Here is a 12,387-nt window from a genome sequence, read left to right as displayed (position 1 = left end):
GTCTTTTTCAACTTAACTGATTCTGTGATTCTGAGGTGGGAAGTGGTGGTGTCTCCCACGACACCGCACTCGCTCTGACCATGTCCTCCTAGAGCAGACATGTCATCACACGGGACAAGGCCTGGAGAGGGCAGAACTCCCAGGCATGAAGCATTCCCAGGCAGCCAGCCGGCCTCTCTGCCGCGGGGACAGAAGCCCTTCCCCCGCCGGGCTCTGAGGACAGAAGCCGCCGCTTTCCAGGCTGCTGCTGCAGTGGGTGGATCCCTGGGAGGTGCCCACCCCCTTCCCTCCCCTTCCCCTTGTTCCCCCGCCTTCGCGGTGAGGAGGCGCCTGAGCGTGGCAGCATCTTCCCTTGGCTCACTGGAGCAGGGAGGAGGGGCCGCCGCCGCTTGGGGAAGGAAGGTAAGCTGCGGGCGGCGGGGAGGGAAGGGGAGGGAAGGGGTTTGGCTCCCCCCCTTCCCTGTGTTTCGCTTCCCCGTGCGGCCGTCGGTGGGGAGCGGGGCAGGGGGAGGGCGCTGCCTGGGGTGCTCCGCTCCCCGGGGCTGCGTCTCCCAGGCACCGGATTTGGAAATGGCCGATAAACCGGGGGGAAGGCGGGGGATGTTGTGTCTGTGCGTGTGTTCCACTTCTGACACGAGTTACCTTTGTGTGGTGCTGGTGCCCGATGCCCGCAGGTGCACAGGAGTGTGGTGGTGGCGGCGGCACCTTAGACAAGCTGAGCTTGGTGACGATGTGAGGTTTTAAGGAAAAAAAAAAAAAAAGGATACTTTGGAAACCAGGGACCGTTAATTGTGTCGGAGACGGGCGGGTTGAACGGTGTTTCCTTGTGGAGGTGAAATTTCTGATATCGATGGATTCCTAATATCAGGCACAGTTAGTAAAAAGATTTTACTCCAGGTTATGAACAGAGTAAGGTCTCTAGGAAGTCATGCTTGTGCACCATCAGAAACCATTTGGGCTGAACTGATGGTCCTTCCAGTACCTGAAGGGAACTGACAGAAAAGACGGGGCAAGACTGTTAACAAGAGCATGTAGTGACAACACGAGGGGGAAAGGGCTCAAATTGAGAGTAGGTTTAAATTAGCTATTAGGAAGAAATTCTTTACTGTAAGGGTGGCGAGGCACTGGAACAGGTTGCCCAGAGAAGTTGTGGATGCCCCATCCCCTGGAAGTGTTGAAGACCAGGCTGGATGAGGCTCTGAACAACCTGGTCTAGTGGAAGGTGTCCCCTGCCCATGGCAGGGGGTTGGAACTAGATGATCTTTAAGGTCCCTTCCAAGCCAAACCGTTCTGTGATTCAGTGATTCTGTGCTGGAGGATATGAATGCAAGCGTGGGGTAAAGGAAATGTGGAGAATCAATCGCCCTGCTAACTGTGGGTAGGAGAGATAATGCTGTCCAGATATGAGAAATAAATGTGTAAGAATGATGTGGGATGTGAATGGTGTGATGGACCTTAAGGTAGCAGGAAGAGATTTTGTGGATAAAAAAAAAAGTAAAGCACATGTATCATTGCTTTGAGAAAATAAAATTATAAGGGCTTTTTATTGTGTCTACCATAGACAGCAGGAGTTGTATTTGGATAAGACTGTCACTTACTGAGAGATGCTATCAGGAATTATGTCACAGATGGATTTCTTTCTTAGATCATAGAATCACAGAATAGTTTAGGTTCAAAGGGACCTTAAAGTTCATCTAGTTCCAGCCCCCTGCCGTGGATGCTGCTCACTAAACCAGGTTGCCCAGGGCCCCATCAAGCCTGGCCTGGAACACTCCCAAGGATGGGGCACCCACAACATTCTTGGCAATGTGTTTGTGCCCTCACCACCCTCTGTGAAAAGAATTTCTTCCTAACATCTAATTCTGTCCTCTTGTAATTTAAAGCCATTCTGCCTTGTCCTGTCACTATCTACCTTTATAAAAAGTTGCTCTCCCTCATTTTTTGTAAGGCCTCTTTAGGTACTGAAAGGCCACAATGAGATCTCCCTGGAGCCCTGTCTTTTCCAGGCTGAACAACCAATAGATACAGATAACAGCATCATTTGGGCGTATAGCAGTCCAGTTGATCTTACATACAGCTGCTGTAAGTTTACCAAATAAGCACTGAATTGCTTTAGACTTGCTCTCAGTAAGCAGTGTGAAAAATTCTGGGAAGAACTGGTTATTAGTTTGTGATCTTGTGTCTTGGACATTTTTAAACAAATAGAAATAAAATAGGTGACTAAACAGAGACAGGGTTTGAAATTCTCAATTTTAGATAGGCAAACTTAGAAAAATCAGGAGGATTAATTAGTGATGTTGTTTGCACAGGAACCCTGAGGGCCCTAGAAGTAAAGAGGGTACAAAGCTGTTTTGTGCCAAAGGTAGAATCTATTTGGAATTTATATCCAAAAAAAGAGAAAAGATCTATTGAAAACAACTTCTACCCATCTCAAAAAGGATTTTAGGAATAAAGAGTAGAAAAATGATAGTTAAGTAAAATAAAAATTAAGAGGTAAAGTGCAGTTCTACAGTGAGGATTGACATAAGTAATTCTCAGTTAGTTATAGAAAATTGTTTTTTAAAGCTTCTTTAATCATGTAAGTAAAATAGGTAGAAGTAAGATAAAAGCAATAATAGAAGTAAGACCACTGAGAGATAAATTTGAGATAAAATGACCATGATATCATGATGCATGTGATCTGTTGCAGTTTTGAGGAGACTACTCCAGTGGGTAGAATTAATATTAGATGCCTACACTTATACCATAAAGAATAACATTTTGTCTCTTAGTTATTTTTAAGAGTTGGGAAACCTCTATGTATTATATCTAATCCAATGCTCTTGCCACTTAAAGTTTAGCAGTTCCAGTATCAGAAGGCTGTTTAAATACACAAATGGACAGTTACAGAGTCATTTACTGGTAGAGGAAGTGAGCTTCATATACACCTTTTACTTATAGAATGTAGGGAGAGAGATTGTATCTCCTCTTTAACATACAGTATCTTTGTATGCAGACAGCTATAACCATAAAAATTGAAACTATCAGAATTCTTAGCTCTGGGAATATAATACCTGTGATGTGTGTGTATTTGTATAAATATAAGATTAATTTTTTTTTAGGTATGTGTTTGATGTATATACCTCTGTATATGTGTGTTTCAGGTATATACCTAGGTAAATTCTGACTGTGTGTCAGGGAACGATTTCACCATCCTCCCACTCACCCAGGCGTTGCATGCTGGGTTCATGGGAAGTGCTCTGGCAAATGCCCAGTGTTAAAGGGATGCTACAGCCAGATTCATGCTGGAGCTGTGCTAGACATCATCTTGAAAAAGATCTTGGTGACTCAATATGTAGCCTTCTTAGGTGTAGGCAGGAGACTGTCACGGACCAAGGCTCCGATGTGCGGGTTGTGCTAACCTGAAGTAAACAAGGAATATAGGGAAGAAAGCCAGGTGTGGTTTAGTAATGCTTACGTTTAGGTTTTTTTATTAAGGCTTAGAGTGTTTAAGAAGATATATTTTGTAAATTAAAGCATTTAGTCTAAGGATAGAATGACCTTCTGTGGACATCTAAGGAGGGGATTAAAGGTTCGAACTGTAGAAGCTATCAATATTTCTCCTTTAACAGCTAGAACAGACTGTGAGGTCAGAGGACAACTAGATCTGTGTGTATGTGTGGCTCAGGATTTGGCTGGTTCAGGTGACTGCAGGCTGCCATCAGTTTAGGCTGGACCAGATCTACCTAGAGGGAACATAACAAAATGTGTGCATTTGCATGATGGCTTTCTGTTAATGCAATACAGTATCTATGATTACACAGTAACAGAAGGGATCTTCCCAGGCATGGAGTTCCTATGGCATTGAACTGATATTCAGTCGGGCTTCCATGTGCAGGTACAATGGCACCTGACATCTGAAGTTTGTACATGATTTATCCTGAAAAACTACATGGCCTATTAGTGTTTCTTAAGTTCCTAAAACTTGAATAGTTTCTGTGCTATGATTCTTTAACTTTATTAAAAAAAATAGTAGCTGTTTCTTTCCCATACTTACTGCATTATTTTGAATTGTTTTGTTCTGTTACATGGTCTGTATTTTTAATAAAGTTCTTTTAAAATCAAATCTTTGAAGTAATTTTTTTCCCCTAAAGCCTTTCCAACTTTCGTGTTGGAAAGTCAAAATGAAGAATAAGTTTTCAATTCTACCAAATCAATTGTATGGTAAATAAAATTTTATGTAGCATTTAAAATAGGCAAGAGCCAGCAGTTACATCAGTTATATTTTGTTATGTTTGGTGTATGTATAGATTGCAGGAACTGAAGTCTGTTTAGAGTTTGGCTAACAATTTAGCAAAGAGGAAGAACTTTTCAAGTTAATTTTCTGAAAATCTTGGATCAGCCACATCACAATTGTGAACAAATATTTTTCTTTAGCATCTAAGGTTATATTTAGGTTAAATTAGACTACATTAGGTTAGATTTAGATACAGGAATGACATCCTGTTCTCAAGAGACTATCTGACAGAACGTTTGATTATTTAACAAGACAAGATTATTTTTTTCTTCTGCTATAAAGATCTTCCTTCTTGTGTGTGATGATGATTTTTTTCAATCACTTCCACTCTTGTTGCTGGCTGGTAAACAATCCACCATTCTACATCAGTGATGGTGATAAACAGTTCTAAAACAGAAAAAGTAATTGGAATAGTAAAGAGAAAAATAAAGAAACTTAATATGAGCACTTGTCTTTCTATCATACAGGACTTTTAATAGTCCTAGGTGACTTTCTAAAAACCAAATTAGACAAATTGTCTTGCTAGCCCAAAATCCCACTGTTAAATTTTTTGGAGGTGAGTGGAAGGTGTTCTCAGGAGTCTATGTATGATTTTTCAAAGCAATTTTTTCACTTAGGGCAGAAATTTCACACCAGACCCTAACACTTATTTTTAAACCATTGTGAAGTTGAAAAATCATGCCCTCTGTTTTCTATCCTATTTTCTCACTTCTTTCAAAACATTTTACGGTGATGTATTCGCTCTTCACTGCAGTAGTGTTGAACCTCTATTGGAAGATGTTTCTAAATATGGGTAACAGAACAGTATTCCCACTATCTTCCTTACTTTTCATGTGCCCATGTTTCTTCTGTGTGTTGGTTACATCTTATCTTTCACTGTTTGTGTTTATGGCAACCAATTTTTGTTTGAGGGTGATGATGATACTGGAAGGAAGGGCTTTGCAGATAGGTTTCAATCATCTAGCTCTGATACAGCAGCCTGCATGTAGGTGAACCTCTGAAAACTTCAGTAGAGTCATGCTGGAGGTCCATCCCTGGAGCACACAGGTGGAACTGGATGTCATGCCAAAAGATAGGTGGTGTCTGACAAGATGTTTCTGACTAAAGTTTTGCCTCTGGAGATTGAGGCAATAAAGCTGTTTTATCTCAAATAATTTTAACTATAAATTTCTCTAGCAGTTGCCTACCTTGCAAGGTCAAGGATGTCAGTCTCTTAGACTAAATATTCCTGGCTTTAAGAGTTTCTTGGATCTAGCCTCTAAACTGCACATAGATTTGCTCATGCAATTAGTAGCCAGACAGGGGAACTTGTGTCCGGAGCCAAGAATTCACAGTCTGGTGTCATGAAGCAAGAAGGGAAGGAGAGAAGATTATGCTTTAGTTGGAGTCAGCAGTTTTTCAAACAACCAGTTGCTGTTTCTCAAGGTCTGCAATTCCTTGGTGATGGAAAATGCTGCATCAGTGGAGGAGTGAATGATAAGCTGAGTTCTGTCAATTTATTGTCAGCACTGGATGAGGTAGTGACATTTCACAGAATCAGAGAATCACCGAATATGCTGAGTTGGAAGGGACCCACAAGGATCACCGAGTCCAGCCCTTATCCCTGCACAGGGTCATCCCTAAGAGTCACACCATGTACATGAAAAAGGAAGATAATTTTGAAAATATTCTTCCTAAAAAGGAATGCAACCTGTTCAATCAGAGCACATGTTGGCAATATTACTGGTCTTATCTCTCCTGCAAAATTGCTTGGACAAGGTAGCATCATGTCATGACTACTCCAGTAGGAAACTGCTGAGAAGTCAGAAATAGAGAAAGTTTGGTTCCTTTCCTAAAAGTCTCATCAAGTCACATATTTTCTGTGAATTTTTCCTTTTCCTAGGCCTGTGGTTAGAGTCCTTGGGGAAGAAGCTGCAGACAGACCTTTGATTTGGCAGATGAGATTCATAAATGCTCAAGTTAAGTGGGAGGAAATACTAAGTGGAGTTCTCAAAATTTTTGTTTGCTTGCCAAGTTCCTAGAGAGAGAATCTACAAGAATGTTTACATTCTAATGAGTCAGTGAACCTGTTTAAGTATTTAGAGTTAAATGGTCTTAGACTGCTAATAGAGCTTGGCTGTTAGAATTAGTATTTATGTTCCTTAACTCAGTCTTATCTGTACTGCAGAAGCATGTGTGCTTTACCCAAAGACCTATCACGGCTGGACTGCAACGAGGGTCAGGACTTTCAGAACTTTCAGATTCAAAGTCCTAAACTCAAACTGCCAGAGTATTCTGTCCAGATTCTTAATTGTTCTTGGATTCCAGATAAGAGATTTGTGAAATGTTAATATAAATATTTTCGTATCAAAATGCTATGCACTTCCTCAAGAAATGGATGTTTACAATAACGATGTTTTCTCCTTTAGATCTGCACTTTAGAATTTTTTTGCAGAAATGCAGCTAGTGAAAATTATATAAAGTTTTAATACATGGGAAATCTTTTTTGCTTACCCTTTTACTTTCTAAAGTAAGCATTGCATTTTTTTTAGATGTAGTAGCTAACTATTTTAAAGTAAGGTTTTTTAGCAATTATGTGAATATTGTAAGATTTAGTAGATGAACGAACTCAATAACTTGTCTGAAATAGCTACGATATGTTTTTCTTCTGTACCTGATTTAGTCAAATATACAGGATTTTTCTCTTCATTTTTGATGAAAATACTGTTTTTTCAGTGTTTCACTCTGCATATACAATGATTGTTCCTCTGGAGGGAAAATTCTTATAAGTAGGCAAACATGAAACTGAGATGATTAGACCCTAACGTATCTTTCTTTATACTAACAAACTGCTTTTAAAGTCAAACCGTGCTTTTCTCCGAACAGACGCAATTGAAGGAAAATATTAGAAATGGAAAAATCATGGATATCAGTTATGTATCAAATGGCCTGAGGAAGAAAATTTGGAATTCTGCGTTTATTTAAATTAGAAAATTAATTGTTGGGTGTAGGCTGGGTGTAGGCTAAGGATGGCCAAGAAATGGGTACCATAACAGCATTGCTAGGCAGTGCTGGAAATTGATACTGCAAAATATTGGATAGCCTTGATAATCAGTTACACAGTAGGACTAGTTACATACTTGAAATGAAATGTTTCAGGACTTCAGTTCAGTGGTACAGTCCTGCTCAGGCTGTGGTCATGCCCAAGGCCTTGATTAGGTGATTTGTTTCTAATCTAAGTAGAGATAATGTACGCAAATTCTTGTACAAGTAAGTGTGTTGAAGAAAATAAGAAAATATAACAAATTGCTTAACTGCAAGAGCTGAACAGGTTACCCTGTTTCCGTGAAGCTGGTAAAACATGGTAAATGGCTGCATGTGTTTATTTAGGGCTCTGCCCACTTGCACATGGATAACTGCCTGGTGCCATTTAATTCTTAGCTGCTGTTCCAGCTTGGCACAGATTCCCTATAGGTCCTGTATCTGCCAGCACTGTTTGGTGTCGGGGATCACCAAGGTTATCTCAAATAGCAGTAGGTGCTAACGTGTAGGCAACTCTATCAGCCCTTTAGTCTTCTCTAGTTGAAAGGGAATATAACTTAGCTTCAAATTATTTCTGTTTGGTTGTGTGTTTGAGCCTTAAGCTCAGAGTCAACATGGACAAGAGAGTAGCTGGGCTTTCACACATGAGCTGAATTTATCATTTAATGTCCAAACTAAGAGTATAAAATACACTGTGCATATCTAGATTTGTGGGTTTTGTAAAGAGTAAGCTTAACAGTGTGCATATTCAGTATAGCTGAGCTGCAGCAATTATTTGGGTTTTTATTAGTTTTAAGTAAATAATTTTTTTTGTTTATTCAGTAAATTAAGTTATATTTGTTAAATCATTAACATTTATAATACTTAAGTCGTATGAATTTCATATATTTTATGTCCTTGGCTTAGGTCTTATGGCATGAAGTCTTACGTAAGAAACATGTTGAGAAGTAAGTTAGGTCATTTTATGCAGCTGCATTTGATACTTCTTTTAGCATGATATTCCTCTGAAAAGTAACTCAGTAAATTGGTAGCTCTCTTGTTGGATGTTATTTTGCCTGTAGTCAGAATTTTACAGACATGTAATTTTAAGTCAATATTTTCTGGCAATATTTTCTGAAGTAGAATGAGTATGTTAACAACTCTCAGTAAACCTGAAAAGACCCAAATATTTTTCTAATATTAGTTTTTATAATGTAACTGGAAAAAAAGCATTTGAAGGCTTAGGCCAGAAATGGAATCCTCTGGCCAGCGTGCTTTTTCTTTGCAGAAAGAAATGTCTTGAAGAATTATGTCAACAAGATTCTCAATTTATTTCTACTGCAATAAAAAGACATTAGAGCGTTATGTTTGTAAAGCATCTTTCTTTCCAGTCACAGAATGATTAGTTCTACTACTTGTTTCAGAAAACCTGGTTTTGTCCAAGAATTAATATTTTACGTAAGAATACAGAAGTGCAGAGTCTGTCTAACTGATAGTTGTACAGTTGAATAGAAAAGCAGAACTGCGTGAGCTTTGTATTACTTGTTTTCTCACCCCACAGAATCAAATAGCTCTGGCTTAATATTAAGTGTGTATAGTTTCATAATGTAGTTTTGCAGCAATGCGATATGGTGATTTTAACCACAGTTCTCTCTCTGCAGGGGGACAGAAGCACAAATCCATATGGAGGATGAACCTCCTCCTCAAGGAGTCGGTGCCAAGGTCAGACTGTGAATTTGTATTGGGAGTTCTGTACTGCTCTGCTCAAAAGGAAGAATCTTGGTTCCATTTAGCAGTAGCTTTGTAAATGCTGGTGGCTTTCAAGATAGACAGAAAACAGAAGTTATAGGTAGAAGAAAGGATACTGGCAAAAGAAATCTTGCTTAAGTGACCCATGAAATATTAGAAGAACAATATATTCATATGATTCAGGTCTGTGTCCTAAGAGTCAGATGTAACTCTGCCTTTCATGACTTCTTGTGATATAATGAGGAAACTGATCACTTATGGGATATAAATATTGGCAGGCTGATAGTTCAAGCTGTTTTTCATTTTCTTGAAACTAAATATAATGGAGAAGTGTGTGAGGGGAGAAAGTATTGAAAGGTGAAAGTAACTCTTACTGAGTTGAATGTAACTAATAATTCCAGAGACATGATTTAGATTATGGATATTTTTTATCTGATAAAGTTGTTATTATTTCTTTTGTTAAAAAAATATAAATATCATAAGTATGTCCTTGACTGCTTATTATAAGATTAGTTAGGGACTTTTCTTTCAGTGCATTATTTTAGTGTTAAGAAATGCTACAATTTGGGTTTTTTTAACGTACTAATTATGAGGGTAGGACTTGAGTACTTTCTAGAAGGAAGTTACAGTAAAAACTCTTCTATTTAAAATGAATGGGTTCTGACCCACTGAGCATTTGTAATTCAGAGCCCACATTGTATAGAAATCAATATATTATTCCAGTAAAGGAATCTGTACAAATGAAGGACACCCTGACTGTCATTTTGAACCTCAGGCTTCGTCAGTCTTGAGCAAAAGTGGGATGCAGTTTTGGTGATGCAATTGGAAGAGTAGTCTGTGATGCTTTCAGTATCCATTATCATATTTTAAGAGGGCTGTAGAATTAATGCTAACCTCTTGACATAAAACAAACTATTCTGCAAACAGCAGATGAATGAAGACTGATTCCATATGGATTCTGGTCCTTCGTCTCTGATTAGCCTGCTATGTGTCACGGAGGACAACATTTGCTAGGACTAACTTGTACCTACTTGCTTGCTGACTTATTTCATAATATAATGTCTCTTTGTCCAGCTGACTGCTGCCAACTGGATTGTGTCAGCAGAATCTTACTTCCCTTTCACTTGCAAATGTGGCTGAAATTGGTCAGTTACTTGCTATGAGGAGACGGAGAAAGAACTAGTGTGATCAAAACCACAACTATTTTTGTTTTTGTGAAAATGACCAATCCTCCTTTCCTCTTCTCAGAAGTATATAATAAAGAAATGTGTCATTAGGTGATATTTGTTACTTTAAAATTAATTTTTTTTTAAAATTCTGGATTAATTTAGTGTTTATATTTTGAGTTTCAAATGTTATCTGTATTTCTGTGTACATTTTTTCCCAGTAAATGTTTTCCTTGTGACAGACACAGCATGCTTCAGACTCCAAACTAGAATTTATTCACATCTTTGTTTCAGCCAGAGGTAGAAAAAATACGCAGTGTAACAGATAATTTGAAAAATCTGCTTAAAATAAACTAATGATGCAGTCCTCACTGTTATGTGGTGATATACATTATACCTGTGATAAGTAAAGTCTATTCTTGCTTATCTTCTGATTTGGCAAGTAAAGTCTGTCACATGGAGAGCTTGTTTCAATTTTGGTGAAGAAAATTTGATGCACACACCATGTAGAATTTGTTATTAAATTTTGATGCTGCAGTGTTTTTCTACTTAATGCTATACCAAAGCAGTAGAAATGTTGCCTGAGGTTCAGACATTTGCTTGACTAGTTTTGATGTTGGGACAGATCATTTACTCGTTTCCTTTAACTGTAGACTTATAATCTGTCCTTGGATAAGCTGGAAAATGTTCAGTTATCTTTTTTATTTTATTAAAAGTCTACTTTCCTAAAATGCAAATATTCTTAGGAAGCTCCCAAAGACTTGATACTTGTTGAAAGACAGAAGTAAATTTCAGAAGTAAAGACGAAAACTTGAGAAACTTTTTCCTTTTTCAAGTTTTCAGTTTCAGTGCATGAAAACAAATGTGTATATTTTTCAAAGATAAGTATAATCTTGGGCAGACTTTTTTTCTGGTTTCTTCTTTTAACAGTAATTTTAGCCCCAGAGGAAAATACACAAATTTCGAGTTTTGAATATGTACTTTACGGTTTATATTAGAATCCTGTACACTGAGTTCTATAAGCTAGCTGTTATGTTGTACGAATACATTGAAACTATGACTTCTCCATTTAACTTCTTGTATGGTACTTTTCTCTATGAATATAGATCCCTTCTTTCTACATCATGATATATTTTGTTTGTTTATTTTAATGTCTTCCTTTCAAGTATTGTTCTAGAATTAAAATACTGATTTGTGGTTGAAGAAGGAGGTAGTGGTGTTTCTCTGATTTTTTACTGTGCAAAAGCATATATATCTCTCTGTCTAGGTATTTGATAGCATTTTTTATAATAGCAGGTCTTGGAGGCAACACTATTGTCAGCCTTGAAGATGCTGGATGTTGGGAAATGGCCAATTTTTTCTCTCTGTTCCCAAGAGGAGCTCAAGTTAATTCGTCAAGCCTGTGTATTTGGCAGTGCTGGTAATGAGGTGTTATATGCAACTGAAAATGATGAGGTAATTGTCCAAGAGTGTGTATGAACATGGCATGTTTAATCACTTATGTATCAAGTTATTCTGAAAGCCGGTGCTATGATAATGTACCTAGAGAAAGTTGCATGCAAAAATGTCTGATTATTTTGTTTGCTACTGAAACATTTTGAGTTTAAATTAATGGCTTCCTACCACAATCAGAGGATAAGGAGAAGATGGAGTTTGACGTTTCTTGCAAGTGCATAGTGACAGAATGAGACATAAACTGGCAGATGGGAAATTCTGATTCAGTACTAGAAAATAAAAGTTACCATAAGAGGGTTTAAATTCTGGAGGTATTGTGGGATTTTTTTACTTGAAGATATTCGAGAATTGACTGGACACGGCCTTGAGTCAACTGGTCTGTTTAGATCTTTGTTGAACATGGGAGGTGGACTAAATGACCTTTGGAGAAGGCTCCATTCCAACCTAAATTTTAAGTCTGTGATTCTTTTATAACAGGTTTTTGTGCTTGGCATGAACTGCAGTGGGTGTTTGGGAACAGGAGACATGCAGAGTACTATTGAACCAAAGAGGTTAGATTCCCTATGTGGCAAAAAGATAGCCTGTCTGAGTTATGGAAGTGGCCCTCACGTTGTTCTTGCTACAGAAGGTAAAGTATGATCTGAATATTGGTTTTTCTGACAAGTCCACTTTAATTCATTCAGCAGATGTGAAAGGTCTGTAGTGGTAACATAGAGAGAGGTATTCTGGGCTGTTAAGTCC

General features: G+C 38.3%; 1 protein-coding gene across 4 annotated transcripts in view; it reads left to right on the top strand.

Annotated features, from left to right (window-relative positions):
• The first annotated feature begins 307 nt into the window (after positions 1-307).
• LOC126649172 (RCC1 and BTB domain-containing protein 2) overlaps positions 308-12,387 on the top strand; it is a 36,375-nt gene continuing 24,295 nt past the window's right edge. The window contains exons 1-4 of one of the 4 annotated variants that reach the window (XM_050333082.1): positions 308-402; positions 8,938-8,998; positions 11,488-11,646; positions 12,124-12,274. In XM_050333082.1, coding sequence (XP_050189039.1) covers positions 8,960-8,998; positions 11,488-11,646; positions 12,124-12,274 — 349 coding nt within the window. In that variant the 5' untranslated portion in view covers positions 308-402; positions 8,938-8,959. Of the gene's footprint in view, positions 403-2,061; positions 2,083-8,937; positions 8,999-11,484; positions 11,647-12,123; positions 12,275-12,387 lie in introns of those variants that run through there. The other 3 variants (XM_050333080.1, XM_050333083.1, XM_050333084.1) reach the window with 3 other exon arrangements.

Source organism: Myiozetetes cayanensis, unplaced genomic scaffold, assembly GCF_022539395.1.
Source record: "Myiozetetes cayanensis isolate MyiCay16 unplaced genomic scaffold, myiCay2020 scf5-8, whole genome shotgun sequence".
NCBI classification, from domain to species: domain Eukaryota; kingdom Metazoa; phylum Chordata; class Aves; order Passeriformes; family Tyrannidae; genus Myiozetetes; species Myiozetetes cayanensis.
The sequence above is the reverse complement of the archived record's forward strand: the minus strand, read 5'-3'. Positions and strand labels throughout refer to the sequence as shown.